The following is a 19,123-nucleotide window of genomic DNA, read 5'->3' as shown; positions in this document are numbered from 1 at the left end:
ATCCCCTGATCCCTCCACCAAGGTTCTGGCCTTATAAATTCCAGTGATCTGAAGGTTTCACTACTCCAGCTTCCAACTTATCTCCCAACTCAAGTGACTGATAAGTTAGCTAGATGGAAGACCAAATGATTACCTTACAAACAGTGATCAGAGATAATGGGAACTGCAGATGCTAGAGAAACCAAGATAACAAAGTGTGTAGCTGGATGAACACAGCAGGCCAAGCAGCATCTCAGGAGCACAAAAGCTGATGTTTCGGGCCTAGACCCTTCATCGGAGCCCTCTGATGAAGGGTCTAGGTCCGAAACATCAGTTTTTGTGCTCTTGAGATGCTACTTGGCTTGCTGTGTTCATCCAGCTAGACACTGTTACCTTACAAACAGTGAAAGGTTTGCAAATTCCTTTAAACTGGAGAACCTGTAATGTCTTGGATTTCTTTGAGGAGCCTTTTTTCATCCAAACAGATAGGTGCTTCTTTGCAGTATCCTACATTATTGGGACATTAATCATCCCTCCTCAGGTGATGGGTGCTGTGAAGTTATATGCACCATGTCTTCAATCTGTCAGAATTCTTTTATTCTCAATCCGCCTGTAGATTCGTGTGGACGTAAAAGATTTACGTTGTACAACGTGTTGTTTGGTTTCATGAGCTTCTTCACCCTCCTCAATTGCATTATTGATTAAATCAAAGTGGATACCTTCTCACTCAGAGATAGTAAGAACTGATGCTGGAGTCAGAGAAAACACTGTGAGGTGGAGGAAAACAACAGTCCAGACAGCATCAGGAGAGCAGGAAAGCTGACATTTCGGGTGGATCCTGACCCAAAACGTCAACTTTCCTGCTCTTCTGATACTGTTCGGCCTGCTGTGTTCCTCCAACTCTACACTTATTTCTGGGTACCTTCTCAATACTGCTATTTTAGGATTGTGTTTGGCTGTTCACAATTATTGAGGATTCTACATTATACAAATCCTGCTGTTCATTGCCTTAATAAACAATAACCACTTTAATTACAGTTCTGCTCAAATGATTCTTACTTCTCAGTTTAAAGCATTCATTCGCGCCTTTATCACAGCTTTTACAAAGCACGTACTGTCTTTAGGTTTTTAATCTGCCTGATATTCTCTCTTTAATTACTGGTTTCATGATGCCCTTGGGGATCTACAACCTTGAATTGATATTTCTTTTATGGTCCTGCACTTCAATTTCAGCAGCTGTTCCATGTGGTACCTGCTTGCTGCAGCAGTAACAGTTGATCCAAGCTAAAAGTAAGTTAACTTTTTTTTTTCCACAGCCTGGATTACTACACTATTTTAAAGGTTCCCCCGGCCAACCAGGGAAGCTTTACTTATGAAGCCTCCAATATTTGTTCACTCACTGCTGACTCTGACCCCCAAAGACCATCACCTCGCAATACAGCCCGCATCTGCTTTGGAGTACATATTTCTCTTTATCCAGCAAGTTGCTAACTTTCCTGTCACAGTGCATATTCTTCCCAGGTCTGAACATTTTTAGCATTCATTGGAGTACTCTTCTTTGTTGACAATTGTCATGCGGGTTTTTTCTACAGGATTCTTAAATATTCACTATAACTGACTGTTGCATAAGCAGGTGACTAAAGCCAATTCTTAAGATTTTGCAGCACTGATCATCATGTGATTATGAGCAGCCAAATCAAATTCTCACTGCAGTATACTGTTAAGACCCCAGTTGATGGTATTACTGGACAAGGCAGATATCACAATGAGATCTGGTTTGATAGACCATGTGCTTTATTTTTCTTCTCTCATTACCAGTCACTTAACATATTCACAACAGGCTGAAAATGTACTTTTAACAGAAGACCAAATAGTTGAAATGATATCATTACAAATATCAGGAAGAAAAATTTTATGACAGCAACAGGCATAGCTGCTATCGGTTTGCTTTTCATCATAGTTCTGAGAATTCACTTAACGTATCTCCACAAAACATTAAAAATTCTGCTAATTCAGCTCACTACTGCTACTGGGCATGGGTGCCACCAAATTTTGCGCTTCTGGAGTTTTTCCTCTAAGAAACTCATTAATTCTCCCCTGAATCTTACGAAAAATGCGAAACTAACATATTTTCTCTCCCGTCTCACGTCAGGGCTCCTTTCTTGCTCTCTAGGTTGTAAAACTAGTCAGTAAATACCTTTGTAATTTTGTCCCAGGGATTCCTTATAATTTATTAAAATCACATGATTTCTTGAAAAAGCTGTATTTAGCCAATTGTTCAAAATTATTTTCTGGCCATTTCTACCAAATCATGTAATGCATAAGTTGCTTTCATGATGAAGGTTGCTGCCACTATCCTCTAAGTGTCGGAAATTGTAGGCCCTGCTGAGTCTTTTTTTTCTATTCATTTTGTGGCACGTAGGTGTCACTGGCTGGTCAGCATTTCTTGCCCATCCCCAGATGCCCTTGAAAAGGCGGTGGTGAGCTGCCTTCTTCTTGCTGTAGGTTGACCCACAATGCTACTAGAGAGGGAATTCCAGGATTTTGACCCAGCGACAGTGAAGGAATGTTGATATATTTCCAAGTCAGGATGGTGAGTGACTTGGAAGGGAACTTGAAGGTGGTGATGCTCCCATATATCTGCTGCCCTTGTCCTTCTAGATGCAAGTGATTGTGGGTTTGGAAGGTGCTGTCTGAGGATCTTTGGTGAATTTCTGCAGTGCATCTTGTACATCGTACACGCTGCTGCTACTGAGTGTCAGTGGTGGACGGAATGAATGCTTGTGGATGTAGTGCCAATCAAGCAGGCTGCTTTGTTCTGGATGGTATCAAGCTTCAAGAGTGTTGTTGGGGCTGCACTCATCCAGGCAAGTGGGGAGTATTCCACCACACTCCTGACTTGTGCCTTGTAGATGGCAGACAGGCTTTGAGGAATCAGGAGACCAGTTACTCACCACAGTATTCCCAGCTTCTGGCTAGCTCCTGTAGCCACTGTTAATATGGTGAGTCCAGTTGAGTTTCTGATCAATGGTAACCCCCAGGATGCTGCTAGTGGGGGATTCAGTGACGGTAACATCATTGAATGTCAATGGGCAGTGGTTGGATTGTCTCTTATTGTGATGGTCATAGCTTGACATTTGTGTGGCGCAAATGTCACTTGCTACTTGTCAGCCCAAGTCTGGATATTGACCAAATCTTGTTGCATGTGAACATGGACTGCTTCAGTATCTGAGGAGTCACAAATGGTGCTGAACATTGTGCAATCATCAGCAAACATCCTCACCTCTGACTGGATGATGGAGGGAAGGTCATTGATGAAGCAGCTGAAGGTGGTTGGGCCGAAGACACTACCCTGAGAAACTCCTAGAGATGTTGTGGAGCTGAGATGATTGACCTCCCACAACCACAACCATTTTTCTATGTGTCAAGTATGATTCCAAACAACTGAGAGTTTGCCCCCTGATACCTATTGATTCCAGTTTTGCTAGGGCTCCTTGATGCCACAGTCGGTTGAATGCAACTGTGGTATCAAGAGCTGTCGCTCTCACCTCACTTCTGGAATTCAGCTCTTTTGTCCATGTTTGAACCAAGGCTGTAATGAGGTCAGGAGCTGAATGGCCCTGATGGAACCCAAACTGGGCGTCACTGGGCAGGTGCTGCTTGATAGCACTATTGATGACACCTTCCATCATTTTACAGATGATCAAGAGGACACTGATGGGGTGGTAATTGGCCAGGTTGGATTTGCCAAGCTTTTTATGTACAGGACACACTTAGGCAATTTTCCACATTGTCAGGTAGATACCACTGTTGTAACTGTACTGCAACAGCTTGTCTAAGGGAGCAGCAAGTTCTGGAGCACAAGTCTTCAGTACTATTGCCAGAATGTTGTCAAGGCCAGTAGCCTTTGCAGTAGCCAGTGACTCCAACAGTTTCTTGATATCACATGGAGTGAACTGAATTGGCTGAAGACTAGTATCTGTAATGCTGGGGACTACTGCAGGAGGTCAAATGGATCATCCACTCAGCACTTCTAGCTAAAGATTGTTGTGGATGTTTCAGCGTTATCTTTTGCACTGATATGCTGGGCTCTTCCATCATTGAGGATGGGGATGGTTGTGGAGCCTCCTCCATTGAACCAGGATTGATCCCCTGGCTTGATGGTAATGGTTGAGTGGGGGATATGCTGGGCCACGAGGTTACAGATTGTGTTAGAGTACAATTCTATGACTGTTGATGGCCCACGGCACCTCAGGGATGCCCAGTCTTTAGTTGCTAGATCTCTGCAAAGTCTGTCCCATTTAGCACGGTGATAGTACCACACAACACATCGGAGGTTGTTTTCAATGTGAAGGCAGGACTTTGTCTCCAAAAGGACTGTGCGATGGTCAATCTTACTGATACTGTCATGGACAGCTGCAACTGCAACTAGCAGATTAGTGAGGATGATTTTCCCTCAACACCTGCCGCAAACCCAGTCTAGCGGCTGTATCCTTTAGGACCTGACCAGCTTGATCAGTGGCATTGCTGCCAAGCCACTCTTGGTAGTGAACATTGAAATCCCCCACCCAGAGTACATTTTGCACCCTCACCATCCTCATTGCTTCCTCTAGGTGTTGTTCAACATTGAGGAATACTGATTCATCAGCTGAGGGAGGTAATCAGCAAGTTTCCTTTCCCATGTTTAACTTGAAGCCATGAGACTTCATGGGGTTCGGAGTCAATACTGAGGACTCCCAGAGCAACACCCACCCTCCAACTGTATTCCACTATGCCGCCTCCTCTGCTGGGTCTGTGCTGCCGGTGAGACCAGGGATGCTGATGGCGGTGTCTGGGATCTTGTCTGTAACATGTGATTAGGAGTATGACTATGTCAGCTGTTGCTTGATTAGTCTGTGAGACAGCTCTCCCAATTTTGGCACTAACCCCCAGATGTTAGTGAGGACGACTTTGCAGTGTCAACAGGGCCGTTTCTGCCATTGTCTTTGCCAGTGCCTAGGTCGATACCAGATGATCCATCCAGTTTCACTTCTTTGAATCTTTATAGGGGTTCGTACAACTGAGTGGCTTCCTAGGCCATTTCAGAGGTCAGTTGACAGTCAATCGCATTGCTGTGGGACTGGAGGCACATGTAGGCCAGACCAGGTAATGGTGGCAGATTTCCTCCCGTGAAGGACATTAGTGATCAAGATGGTTTTTTCCAACAATCAACAATGATTTCATGGTGATCAGCAGGTTCTTAATTCCAGACTTTTTTTTATTCCAATTCCACCATCTGTCGAGCTTTGTATTGTAGAGAAAAACAAATTTCCTGCTCTAACTAGAAGAGTAGTTAGCAAGATACAGTTTGTTGCATATTAGCAACTAGCTACAAGTTACATGGACATAATAGACATTGTTAAAGACTTTCACAAGGACCAGATGTTAGATTTCATTCCTTTAGGATCCCAAGATACCCACAAGTTCATCACTCTAGTATATGCTGCTTATGGCACTCTTCAGCTTTAACACTTTCAGACTCAACAGAATAGTTACCTTTAGTGGAATAAAAGAGATATTAAAAAGTGTTCCCAAAATGTTGACACCGCCAAAGTAGACAGCATTTGGGCTCCAGAGCCCATCCACTGCATCCTTCTTTCCTTTTCCTGTTACTCTTTTTGGTCTGCTTTTATTGTCAGTAGTGGAGGAAGTGTCATTGTGAAGGAGGCTGGAGTGGGGCTCATGGTAGTGGTGGCAGCGAGGCAGTGGCTACGGCCACACCTTCAGCTGCATGGTGGGCCCAGATCAGGACCTCCAACTTAGTAATACTGAAGGAACAGCTTTACATTTCCTTATCAGGATGGTGAGTGGCTTGGAGGGGTAACTTCCAGGTGGCGGTACTTCCTTGTAGGTACTTCTCCCCTTCTCCTTCACGTTGGAAGAAATCATTGGTTTGAAAAGTGCTGTTTAAGGAGCCTTGCTGAATTTCTGCAGTGTACCTTGCAAATGATAAACAGCTACTCCTGAGCATTGTTGGTGGAAAAGTGCATGTCTGTGGATCCTAATCAAGTCAGCTACTTTGTCCTGGATGGTGTCAAGCTTAGGGGGCAGGATTCCATCACACTCCTTACTTGCACTCTGAAGATGGTGGACAAGCTTTCGGAGTTAGGTAGGAAGTTAGCAGCTGCAGGATTCCTAGCTACATGAGGAAGTCTGAGGCTACAGCGTTAAATGGCTACAGTGGAGTGTGTGGTTAAATGGTAACTCCAATAAAGTTGATTCTGGGAAACTTGGTGTTGATTACATCATTGAATCTCAAGGGGTTATGGTTATATTGTGTCTTATTGGAGATAGTCATTACCTCGTATTTGTATAGCACAATGTTATTTGCCACTTGTTAGTCCAAACCTGGATATTGTACAAGTCTTGCTACATTTGAACACGGCTTGCTTCAATATTTGGTGAGTCACGAATGATGCTAAATATTGTGCAATCATCAGCGAACATCCCCACTTCTGACCTTATGATGGAGGGTAGGTCACTGATTAAGCAGTTGAAAATGGTTGAGCTGAGGACACTAGCGTGAGGAACGCCTGCAGTGATGTCCTAGAACTGAGATGACAGATCCCCTGCAGCCACAGTGAGCTTAGTGTATACCAGGTATGACTCCAACCAGCAGACAATTTTCCCCATTTCCCATTGATTCCCGTATTGCTTCCGTTTTTTAAATGCCAAACACAGTCAAATGATATTGATGCCAAAGGCATTCATTCTCACCTCACCTCTGGAATTCAGCTCTTTTGTTCACGTTTGAACAAAGGCTGTAATGAACTCAGTGCCCCTAGCAGAACCCAAACTGAGCATCATTGAGCAAGTTATTGCTAAGCAAGTGCTGTTACGTAACACTGTTGATGAACCTTCCATTATGAGGTACAAGACACGGACAACATGTGGGGTAGAAAAACCTGAAAATAACCTGGAAATCTTTTCCAAATTTAGCATAAAAATGAAGAGCATTACAAAGTCTTCAATTTTTTTTTAAAAAAGAATATGCAGCAAAATTGTTGCATGTTGATTACTTCGAATTGACACTGGTCAAAAACAACCACTTAACTATTCTAATCCTATTTTCCAGCACTTGGCCTTAACTACCTGGATGTTGTAAGTACACATCTAAATACTATTTAAATATTATGAACAACTTGCATTTTAAACAATCAATGCCTCACTAATGATGTTTTGATCAGATTAGATCACTTGCTCTATTACATTGTCACTGAAAATAATCAATAATTAAATGCTGCCTTAATACAATAATAAAACAGTTACCTGATGACCGTGGTTGGTTTACTGCTTTCTTTTTGTTTGGAGTTTCAGATTCTGTGCATAAAATTTGTTTAGGTGTTTTGTCATTGCTTGCTCCAGCTTTGGGCAAACTGGTCAAACTATTAGATTTTGCAGAGTTCTTGGCATTTATTGCACTTTGCTGAACATTTGCTTTTTCTGTAACATGTAAGCGTGGCTCTTCCTGGAATGCTGCAGGAGCATCTCTATTATCTTCAATTGTAACATACTTTTTTCCTGATTTTTGCTTTTTAGGTCCAAATTCTGTTCGTTGTTTGGGACTTAAAAGTACTATAGAAGTAGATAAAGATTCATGCAGCTGCTCCTCATAATTCTTCTTTAATGGAAGTACAGTAGACTTTCTGACTGGTTCATTCAGTTTGCAAGTTTCTTTGTCCTCCAACTGTTTCAAGTGCACGGGTTCAGTTAGTAAATGAGCCTGCTTTTCATCTATGTAAGATTTTTTCCCTGCTGTTTTGTGTTTACCTTTCTTTATCACTTCCCGTTTGTTTGAATTAGATTTCTTTTCGCGCATTTCAGGTTTCTGGCTTAATACTTGAGTTTTCCTCGGTATAATGATCTGTGACTCAAAACAGAAGCTCTCCTTTTCCATCAGTTCAGTTTCAAAGTCATTAGGCTCAGGGGTTGACGTACTAGGAACTGCTGATGGTGGCAATACAAAAACAACAGCAGGTCTGTGGAAAGAATGTACCAATAGTATTAAATCAGGAACTGCATCCTAGTTCCTTTTATATTCAGACAAATGCTCAGCCTAATAAATTCCAGATTTTCTAGCATCTAAATAAGTCTTTCTTTTGTTACAAATCATGGACAGAAATACCATGCAACACGAGTTCATAGTTTTATTTAAAATAGTTGTTAGGTAGAACAGAATGTGAGTATTGCTTAAAAAAAACACAAAGACACAGTCTTGCACTCATCAGGACAAGTCACAAGAATATTAATTCAGCTGGCAAGTGGAATCTGATTTATGCAGGCATTGCCATGGAAAATGCACCAATAATGCTGACTGATAATTAACTGTCAGTGTGTTTCAATTTTAAAGCTGGCAAGTTACTCAAGATTGTCGGGGTTATTGTCTTGAGAAATAACCCAATGAATGGCTATCACCTGTTGTTGGGAATGAAAATGAGCTTCACACGTGGAAGACAATAATACAATAGGAGAGATCATCAGGCTACAGCTACACAAAACCGGTCTATTTGATAAGGATAGTTATATAATGCAGCGCACAGCTATTTTGCACATGGTTTATGAACAAATTCAGAGCACTTTTGTTTAGCAGTACACTGTCCCAACAAACTGATTCACTCAAACACATTAGGAACGGTTATTACCGATCTGCTTCCTTACTCAGACAAAGGAGCATTCATGATGCTATCTATGACTTCGGCACCTCTAGATTAGAGAGAGGGGAGAATAAATAAGCCGCAGTTCCTAACCAGACCACAAGCCAGTGATCTTTTATAAAGCCGGGAGATAACAGGATTGGGAACTGTAATGCTGTAGTGTCCTTAAAATTGAAGGCTGCATGTTACATGTGGAACCATAAGTTTGCAGGCAACCAACGCTTTCAGAAAGAGTAAGAAAAAAAAAATGCTCGTGTGAGTCTAAACATTTATAGAGATACTTACTTCTTTCCAAAATGGTCGGACAGAACCTTATGCCTTTCAACACCTGAAGTGGATTGGGCTATATTCTTTTTGGTGAGTGCTGCAAGAGGGCTCCTTGCGACTACAGGTGTAATACTGGTGTCAAAACACAGTCTGCAAACAAAATTTAGCAAATCAGACTTAAAAATAATGGATAAACTTGAAGAAACAGACAATAAGGAGTTTTTTTTTAAGTAACATATGCTGAGTTGCCAGCATCAGTGCTATAGAAGGCATATAGTAAACTGTTCCACAAAGTTTATGTTAAGTAGTATAAAGCTTGCAAGTTGCTTGACTTCCTACTCTGTGACATAAAAATATATCTGTATTTTCTCCGAAAGAGTGGATATTGAAAGGTTAAGTATAATGCTACTGTAAACAAATCTGCCCATGTCTAAAAACTGTTACTCCTACTCTACTTGTACTAAGGTACCAGTTTTTATACCTCATATTTGGTTTAGATTCGAGAGGTAAAGCTGAATCATTTGGAGTTGAGTTGATAACAGATGTTTCAGCATTGTAAGTAATCCCATGTTTTCCCACAGGGGACACATCTGTCTCTAGCTCTAGAGTCTTCAAGGTAACGAAATGGTGCTCTTCTGCTTCATCAACAGAGCCTCTTTCATCATCATCATCATCATCAACAACATTGTCACCACCACCAACCTCGTTGGCTTTGTTGTTAGCAACAGTTGCTTGTACCAACCAAAGCTGCGTTTGTTTACTTGAACTGCAGTAGCCTTCAAAAGAAAAAGGAAAAACAATTACAAAAGATTTATCTGTATGTAAACAACTTGCATAAACAGCAATTGCAAAAGAAAAAAAGTACAGATGTGACGAAAAATAAATTCTATTCAATTTTCACTAAAAGAAATTGAGCCTTTTTGATTGTAAGGCACAAAGACAAACTGGTTGAGCAAAATGCACATAATAAACAGCTACAGCCAACTGTCATTACTAACAGTTATGAAAAACTGTAGAATCAGCACGTTTTCATCAGCAACATGTGAGGCAATGACTTCAATTGTAATTTAAAAGCAAACAACAAATTGGTAGTCAATGAAAAGGCCAAAAGTTTCACAGGAAGCAAGAGCTAGATGAAAAATAACAAAGTGTGGGGCTGGATGAACACAGCAGGCCAAGCAGCATCTTAGGAGCACAAAAGCTGACGTTTCGGGCCTAGACCCTTCATCAGAAAAACTTTTCAACAGCTTTTGAGCTCCGAAGATGCTGCTTGGCCTGCTGTGTTCATCCAGCGCCACACTTTGTTATGCTGGATTCTCCAGCATCTGCAGTTCCCATTATCTCTGAGCTAGATGAAAAATGTTCATTCTGCGCACTAAATGTTGTTCACTACTCAGTATACCAGATTTGCAACTCCCTCTTATAAAACAAGAGTATGTGAATGGTGGCAATCTGAAATAACAACAAAAAGGTGCTGGAAAAACTCAATTGGTGTGATAGCATCTGTGGACACAAAACAGTTAACTTTTCAAGTCCAGCATGACTCTTTTGCAGAAGCAGATCCTGCTTACGGAATATCCTGCCCCGTACAACCAAAGATCAGTGGGTTCAGAATCAATCAGTCTCTTCAATCACAAGACCACCCATGGCAGGAACCTGGGTTCCTGCGCAGAAAGGATCTTCTAATTGAGGGACAGATGATGTTAACTCTACCCCAAAAGAATAATCTTTTAAATCGCACTTAAATTATAAGTATTGTGATACACCACATCACTTAAAGCAGGTCTTAGGACACATTCCTGCAGTATACAGTACCTCAATTATTTCATCTCTGTAGTGATTGGAACTAGGGCCAGGTGGATCTTGTTGACTGTGAAATCCTTGATCGGGGCTGTTAGCCTGGGCCAATCAGGGAGCCCTGGCCAACAGATATAAACAGGAGGATACAGAGACTCCTGGTTCTTGGGATTGACTCTGAGCTGGCTGGTCAGAGCCTTTACACTCTGGACATGCAAACAAAGGGTAATGTGGTGATGGGATATCAGCCTTTGTGCAGTTAGTTCTGTAGCAACAACACTAAGCAGTACGTGGTTGTAGAAAATTCTCTTGAAACAGTCATCTTTGAGTTGGGGGTAAGCACTTCTGGTATCATGCCGTTATTTGGGAAGCTCAACTTATTCAATGCTGCTGAAGACTGGGGCCAGTTTCTGGAAAGAATACGTTATTTTTTCCCAGGAAAATGACATTTGGACAGATGAAAAGCAACAAGTAATCCTTTGAGACAGCAGCAACTGCAGCTGCTGGAGAATCTGAAGGCGGGCGTGGGCCTGAAATGTCAGCTTTCGTGCTCCTCTGATGCTGCTTGGCCTGCCGTGTTCATCCAGCTCTACATCTTGTTATCTCAGGTAATCTTCTTAACTGCTTGCAGGTCCACGCATTTTTGGTTATTAGGAGCCTAACTTTCCCTGACGCATAGATGCAAAAGCCTTTCAAGAGTTGACAGATTTGGTTAAATAATATTACAATCCCAAACCTGTGTAAATTCTGGAGGTGCTATAGGTTTTATTTGGCTGCTTGAGAATCAGGGAATCTATGGGGATTTTTGACGAGGTTGAGACAACTGGCAAAGGCATGTGATTTTGGGTTAACCCTGAATGAGAGTCTGTGGGAATAATGATGCAAAAAAGTGCCTATTAGCTGAAGCCCAAACGAACTTCAAACAGGCACGAAAACTAGCTTTGTTACTAGAAAATGCAGCAAGTGGAAGCTACAAGACATCCCAATAGAAGTGGACACCCTCACCTGTCTGAGCTTAAGGAACATCACTTGAGAGGAAGCAATTGCAGAACCTCACACAAAGCAAATCCTGAGCAGAATACTAGCTCAGCCCACAGCAAAACCCCAAAACAAAGCCAAGCCTCAGCCAAATGGCTAAAATATTCTTCAGGATCCAGGCCAGCAAGCCACTGTAGTTATTGCCAGTATACGGACTCTAAACAGCAATGAGGTCCTGTGATGCCTGATGCGAGTAGGAAAATTCATACACTGCTATCCAAGAGTGCACACCATGCAAAGTCCATCTGTGGGGTTTGGAACAGCGAAATTGTTTAGCAACCTTCAAATCAAAATAAATGTTTGGTTAAATGGTCACCCTGTTCTCATGGAGGTAGATACCGGCCCAAAAATGGGGAGCAAACTGTCCCGAGTAAAGGACGTTGCTAGATACTGGCTGAATTCCAGTCGGGTCATTCAAGGATTTGCAAAAAGATTTTTGGCACAGCGTTATGTCTGGTGGCCAGAATTGGATGCCAACATAGCTGTGTTGATAGGGTAGTGCCCAGAATGCCAACAGGGACAAACATTACTACTACCAGCAGCACCACCACATTCATGGGAGTCAGGTAAACCCTGGACTCAGTTAGACATCAATTATGCCAGTCCTTTCATGGGCATAATGTTCCTGATCATAGTGATGCCCATTCAAAGTATTTGGATGTGCATAGAGTTCATTCAGCAAACACCGGGCGGGGGGGGGATGACAATTAGAAAAGATGTGAGCATCATTTGTGCTACATGGAATCCCAAAAGTATTGGTCACAGAAAATGGGACGCTGTTTACCAGCAGGATATTAGACTTTCAGAAATACTCATGACATTCAGCCAATTCCATCCATGGTCCAATGGTCTGGTAGAAACAGCAGTCCAAACGTTAAAGGCAGCTTATGGATTCACTTCATACCAAACTGTCTTGGTTCCTGTTTAATTATAGGACCACCACACTCAACTTGCAGGGCTAGCTCCAGCAGAGTTGCTGAAGGGGAGAAGACTCTGCACAAGGTTAAACCTGATTCCGTCTCCAGGGGAGCAAGGTGAAACGGCAGCAGGAAAGGCAATGCCGGCCACACGCCGCCTCGAAGAAAAAGAGAGAAAGTTTACTTCAGGGACGAACTTTAGTATCGGAAGTGTGGAAATGCCCTCCATGGGTACGAGGTAAGGTCAACACGAGGTCAGGTCCTGTGATACAAAGTTCAGGGAAGTGAGGCAGTCCTGAACAAATATGTGGATCACCTGAAAGCCGCCACCCCTCAAACAGGGCATGAGCAAAACATACCTGGCTCTTCAGAACACCCAAAAGGGCTGTCAGAAACCGTGGCTTATCCCCTTCTGTCTAGCAAAGAAACCTCAGACTGAGATGGACCCCCTTGTTACCACCTGAAGGGAAATCTCTTGACACTTTTGGTGCAAGACACACGATTCTAGAAACCAGCTAGTCAGAGCCTACGTCTGAATCTGGCTGTCCTGGCTCAGAGGTAGGAAACACCACCACTGCCACAAGAGACACTTTTCTCAATATACACTAATTCACATAACTACAGTGGAAGATGACATCAGCATGGATTTATGAAGGGGAAATCATGCTTGTCTAATCTTCTGGAATGTTTTGACGATGGAGAAGGGAAAACCAGTGGATGTCGTGTACCTGGACTTTCAGAAAGCCTTTGATAAAGTCCCGCATAGGAGATTGGTGAACAAAATTAGGGCACATGGTATTGGGAGCAAAATACTGAGTTGGATTGAAAATTGGCTGGCTGACAGGAAGCAAAGTAGTGATAAACGGGTCCCTTTCGGAATGGCAGGCAGTGACCAGTGGGGTACCACAAGGTTTGGTGCTGGGACTGCAGCTGTTTACCATATATACTAATGATTACAGATGAAGGCATTAAAAGTAGTACTGGCAAATTTGCCGATGACACAGTTGGGTGGCAGTGTGAAATGTGAGGATGATGTTATGAGAATACAGGGTGACTTGGATAGGCGAGGTGAGTGGATGGATGCATGGCAGATGCAGTTTAATGTGGATAAATGTGCGGTTATACACTTTGCTGGCAAGAACAGGAAGGCAGATTATTATCTCAATGGAGTCAAGTTAGGCAAAGGGGAAGCACAACGAGATCTAGGTGTTCTTGTACGTCAGTCAATGAAAGCAAACATGCAGGTACAGCAGGCAGTGAAGAAAGCTAATGGCATGCTGGCCTTCATAACAAGAGGAATTGAGTATAGGAGCGAAGAGGTCCTTCTGCAGCTGTACAGGGCCCTGGTGAGACCGCACCTCGAGTATTGTGCGCATTTTTGGTCTCCAAATTTGAGGAAGGACATTCTCGCTTTTGAAGAGTGCAGCGCAGGTTCACAAGGTCAAGTCCCGGAATGGCAGGACTATCATATGTTGAAAGATTGGAGCAACTGGGCTTGTATACACTTGAGTTTAGAAGGATGAGCGGGAATCTGATTGAGACGTAGAAGATTATTAAGGGATTGGACACTCTGGTGGCAGGAAGCACGTTTCCGCTGATGGGTGAGTCCAGAACCAGAGGACAGTTTTAAAAATAAGGGGTAGGGCGTTTAGAACAGAGTGGAGGAAAAACATCTTCACCCAGAGAGCGGTGGATATATGGTATACTCTGCCCCAGAAGGCAGTGGAGGCCAACCCTCTGGATACTTTCAAGAAAGAGATAGATAGAGCTCTTAAAGATAGTTGAATCAAGGGTTATGGGGATAAGGCAGGAACAGGATACTGATTGTGGATGATCAGCCATGATCATAATGAATGGTGGTGCTGGCTCGAAGGGCCGAATGGCCGACTCCAGCACCTGCTGTCTATTGTCAAGGTGTTATAATGTTACCTTCTTGACTTGTGACTTCTAGTTGTTCTGACAGGAAATGACATTTACTCATTGTCTCCAGAATGATAATCTTCTCTTAGGATGGCACTTAAGGCTTCAAGATCAGAACAGAACCTTCCCTTGATATCATCTGATTCAAAAGGTAGAGCACAAGCTTGGCTAGCTTTGGCATGTGGATTCTAGCTGAGCTACTAGGTGCGGTGTCATAAGATTTCTAGGACTAAGCATTTTTGTCAGTGTATGAAAGATCCCATTCTGGCTGAGAAAACAATCATCTCGGATCTTCCATTTGTTACTTCAGTCTCTCCTCCGAAGGAAGATTTGCCTCACTCAGGCACCGATGTCAATTTGGAGATTTTTTTCAGTTGCCATTAAGGTCAGTGCACAGCCTTAATTTTTTTTGGACACCAAAATTAAGAACATTTTGAATTATGGCAACTAACTACCAACTAACACATTTTCAATCATAATTGCTGCAAAAGATATTGCCAATTGTTGGTCCACAAAGAATGCAAAGGCATTGTGTGGCACCCCTGTATCTTAAACATTGCAGGTGAATTGTTATGACAGAAGAAATGTTTAATTCTGTCTACAGATTCCTTAACTTGTACTTGCTGCTCTTTTCCCAATTGCTGCAACATACAGCGTACCATTCTTCCAATTCTGAAGAAGAATCACATTGAACTCAAAACTCATTCTTCTTCCACAGATTTGAGACTTCTGAGACACACCAGCATGTTCTGGTTTTACTTCAGATTCCAGCATCTGCTGTACTTTGATTTCATTATACAATTACGTTTTGGACTCACTCAGAAATTGACATGCCTGAACAGCAAAGCATATTGCTCCCTCTTTTTGGCACTTTGTTTAGCAAAGGATTTGAGTTGAAAATCCACTAGAATTCACCATATCACTCATGGAAAATGCCTTTCATTTCCTGCAAAGGGAATTCTGCCAGCTAGAACCAGGAAGTCAACAAGTGCTAGCAGCTTGTGGTACCGAGTAACTGCAGAACACCACTTAAGACAATCCATGCCCTTATATTCTTTTTGGACAACTTGTAAGTGTACCAATCCACCAACACTCGCCTCTCATGGAGTATAAATATTGTCTTTTTCCTTGAATGTGTTCTCAAAATGAGTGCAGGATGACAAACTTCAGCAAAACATGGCATTTTTCAGAACCTTTCCCCCCCCCCCCGAATTTAACTAGTACCTGGCATCAATGGGTGACAGGAAGAAGGTGGGGATGGGGCATGAGGGTTTAACTATGTTAATCCCCTAAAAGAAACAAATTCATCTCCATCCTAATAAAATAACAATTCTATGCAGAACCTCCAATTTACTATAATCAGAAAAATAAATCACAGCAGTCACAATTAGACCGATTAGACTAGTTATACATACATACTTAATCCGAACTGTGTTCATCTTTGTAACCAACTGGTCATTTCTTATTGAAGAATGAAATTTAGATGACTTTTCAATCAAGCTGGACGTGGTCTGAGATTGATAATTTGGTTGAATTTAGTATTTAATTTTACCAGTGAGACTAGAAAAAAAAACCCAAGATTGCAACATAAGTGAAAAAATCTGATAGTACATAACACTAAACAAAAAGTGTAAGATGATCTGATTTAAATTTCCTTTTCTTCACACTAATGTCCAATCACATCATGTAGCTTGATGGACTATATGCTTTTGGCTGCCCTCTTTGTCCTAGTTAATTGCAGCCATCACGCACAAGTCTCAACTTCACATCTCTTCAGATCAAGGCATGTTTTTGATAACCTAATAAAAAATAAAAATCCTGAATGGTCACTTTTTTAACCTGCTAGATTTGTGTGTCTAAATTCTCACTGAGTCTTTAAAAGGTAGTGAAGTACTGCACTAAAATCAACCCAGCAAATGAATTAAAGCACTGAAGCAACATTACTACAAAGAACAAAACTGAAATAAGTGGTACAAACCATTGTTTTCTTTCCTCTTGCCTGTGCAAGAATCTTCATGAGGTTGGTTATTTTCGGGTACCTGCAATGGTGCTCTGGCAGTAGTCAATGTCTGGGGGTGGGGTGGGGTGGGGTGGGGGGAGAGAAGAAAAAAAAAATCTTAAAATGTAACCTAATTAAATTTCCTTCATTTAATACATGTTACAAGTGTCCCCAACCCTCAATTTTCAATCATTGTGCCACACCTGGAGGAAAGCATGGTATCTTTTCTTTTGTACACTAAAGTGAAGGTGGTTCGCATTAAATTTGCTTTTAAAATGGCCAGTAGCTATAGTTATGAAGTCTTTCACCTCAGGGGATTTGTCTCAAGTCTAACCAAATCTGCTGAATGATGATCTCACTACCCTGTTGCTTTCAAGGATCATAACTGAAATTCACCTACTAGTATCAATACATTTCTGAGTAGATACAGTGCACCAAATGAGTCATACTGGAATTAGTAAGTGTGGCACAATATGTGACAGAAGAATGAAATAAGGCACATTGAAAAGGTATTATAGAGCAGCAAATTGTGCGCACCTGATCTGAAAACCCTGAATGTCAAACGCCAGAACTATGTTAATACCCTAACAGAAACATAAATTCATCTCCACCCTAATAAAATAGCAATTCTACACAGAACCTCCAATTTACTATAATTGGAAAATTAAATCACAACAATCACAATACAAAATAACAAAGTGTGAAGCTGGATGAACACAGCAGGCCAAGCAGCATCTCCACAAACTTCTGATTAGACTAAACTTAGAGAAAATTACATTATAGATGTAAAAACCACATCGATAAAATAAAATTAATGAATTTCATCACCTTATTACCCTGAAGATCTGCTGGTGATTGTTTGACTAGGTTTTTCTCTTTTGGAAGCTGGACTTCAAAGCGAGATGTGGAATCCAGATGTGAACCACTATTATTAATACTGTCTAAAAATATTAAGAATCAATAAAATTAATGTGTCTTTATTAACAATCTAACTTCAAACATGAAAAAAATTACTGTAGCCAAGCATACTTCAGTAATATGGCTTCAACATAAATAAAAGCAACTTCTCAACTCACTCCATTACAATAAACATGTAGTGTGAGATTCAGATTATTTATCCATTAGTGGTTTGAGGACTTCTTAATAGTTGATCATAACTGTGCCACAGTGGTACTATCATGAAGAAGCTACATGCTTCAAAACATATTATAGGCAGAAATAAGCATCATCAATGTGGCAAAATAATTAAAACAATTCTTTATTACAAATCAACTTTTGAGGGTATCTTGTACTTGGTTTTAAATACATAGCAGGAATCCGTCTTTCAAAACCTATAGTGAGGATATAGTTGAGTTGCTGTTCTTATTATACCTAGTAAAGGTTCATAAGAATATCAGTTCGTATTTGTACAGCACCGAAAAGTAAAAATAACCTAAGGCACTTCACAGGAGCACCTTAAATAACATATAATACTTAGCCAATGAGGTGGTATTGTAGCAGATAAAATCTATACTTTAATTTGTTAAGAACTGTTTTAAAAGAGCAAAGCATGTTAGAGTCAGAAATAATGGGAACTGCAGATGCTGGAGAATCCAAGATAATAAAAAGTGTGAAGGTGGATGAACACAGCAGGCTAAGCAGCATCTCAGGAGCACAAAAGCTGACGTTTCGGGCCTAGACACTTCATCAGAGGGCTGTACAATATAAAATAAATTCAGGAAGACTGATGCGATAAGAATTAGGTATCCAAGGGCTCTCTGATGAAGGGTCTAGGCCTGAAACGTCAGCTTTTGTGCTCCTGAGATGCTGCTTGTCCTGCTGTGTTCATCCAGCTTCACACTTTATTATCAAGCATGTTAGAGTGGTGAGAATTAAAGAATTAATTCCAGAACTTGGAACTCAGGCACCTGAAGATGTTACACCACTGGTTACCACAATCAAAATAAGAGTTACTCAAGAAATGTGCAGATAAAAAATATTCAGAGTGTAGTGGGACTGAATATTACGGTCAGGTGTGACCACAATTGACATTGAAACAAAGGACAAAAACGCTCTTAAAAATCATGTCTTTCTTAATGGTGTCAGCAGCAAACACAGGATGATAGGACAGAGATATGGCACAAGTTAGAATATAATTGGTGTTATATAACCCCAAGTTTAAGGACCATAGTAAGTTGAAGGGTGGCAAGAACAACAATAACATAATCAAGTCTAGATGTAGTAAAAAGGGTATGGATGAGCCTATGCAAGACCAAGACAAGGACCTGCATCACTATTCAGCTTGTAGCTCTTTGAATGGGATGCACAATTATGGTTTGAAATCGACTGCCTGGGCCCCTCACATGATCAGTGACCTTGGTCCCCAGAAACGATTCCAAGTTAGGCCAAAAGGGCATACAATTTTGAAATCATGTTTAGCCAAAGTGAACAGGCTGAACAATATAAAATAAATTCAGGAAGACTGATGCGATAAGAATTACGTATCCAAGTAGAAAAGTGGATAAGAACCTGAA

General features: G+C 41.4%; 1 protein-coding gene across 1 annotated transcript in view; it reads right to left on the bottom strand.

Moving 5' to 3' along the window:
- The window catches only part of LOC125451147 (centromere protein C-like), an 80,838-nt gene that overhangs the window by 46,357 nt on the left and 15,358 nt on the right, over positions 1-19,123 (bottom strand). Inside the window, exons 4-8 of the mRNA XM_048527924.2 lie at positions 17,439-17,551; positions 16,590-16,680; positions 9,421-9,715; positions 8,958-9,089; positions 7,288-7,997 (exon numbers count right to left, since the gene is read on the bottom strand). Of these exons, the coding sequence (XP_048383881.2) occupies positions 7,288-7,997; positions 8,958-9,089; positions 9,421-9,715; positions 16,590-16,680; positions 17,439-17,551 (1,341 nt within the window). The remainder of the gene's footprint in view (positions 1-7,287; positions 7,998-8,957; positions 9,090-9,420; positions 9,716-16,589; positions 16,681-17,438; positions 17,552-19,123) is intronic.

This window comes from Stegostoma tigrinum, chromosome 3 (genome assembly GCF_030684315.1).
Source record: "Stegostoma tigrinum isolate sSteTig4 chromosome 3, sSteTig4.hap1, whole genome shotgun sequence".
Lineage (NCBI taxonomy): Eukaryota > Metazoa > Chordata > Chondrichthyes > Orectolobiformes > Stegostomatidae > Stegostoma > Stegostoma tigrinum.
This window is presented reverse-complemented; position numbering and strand designations above follow the sequence as displayed.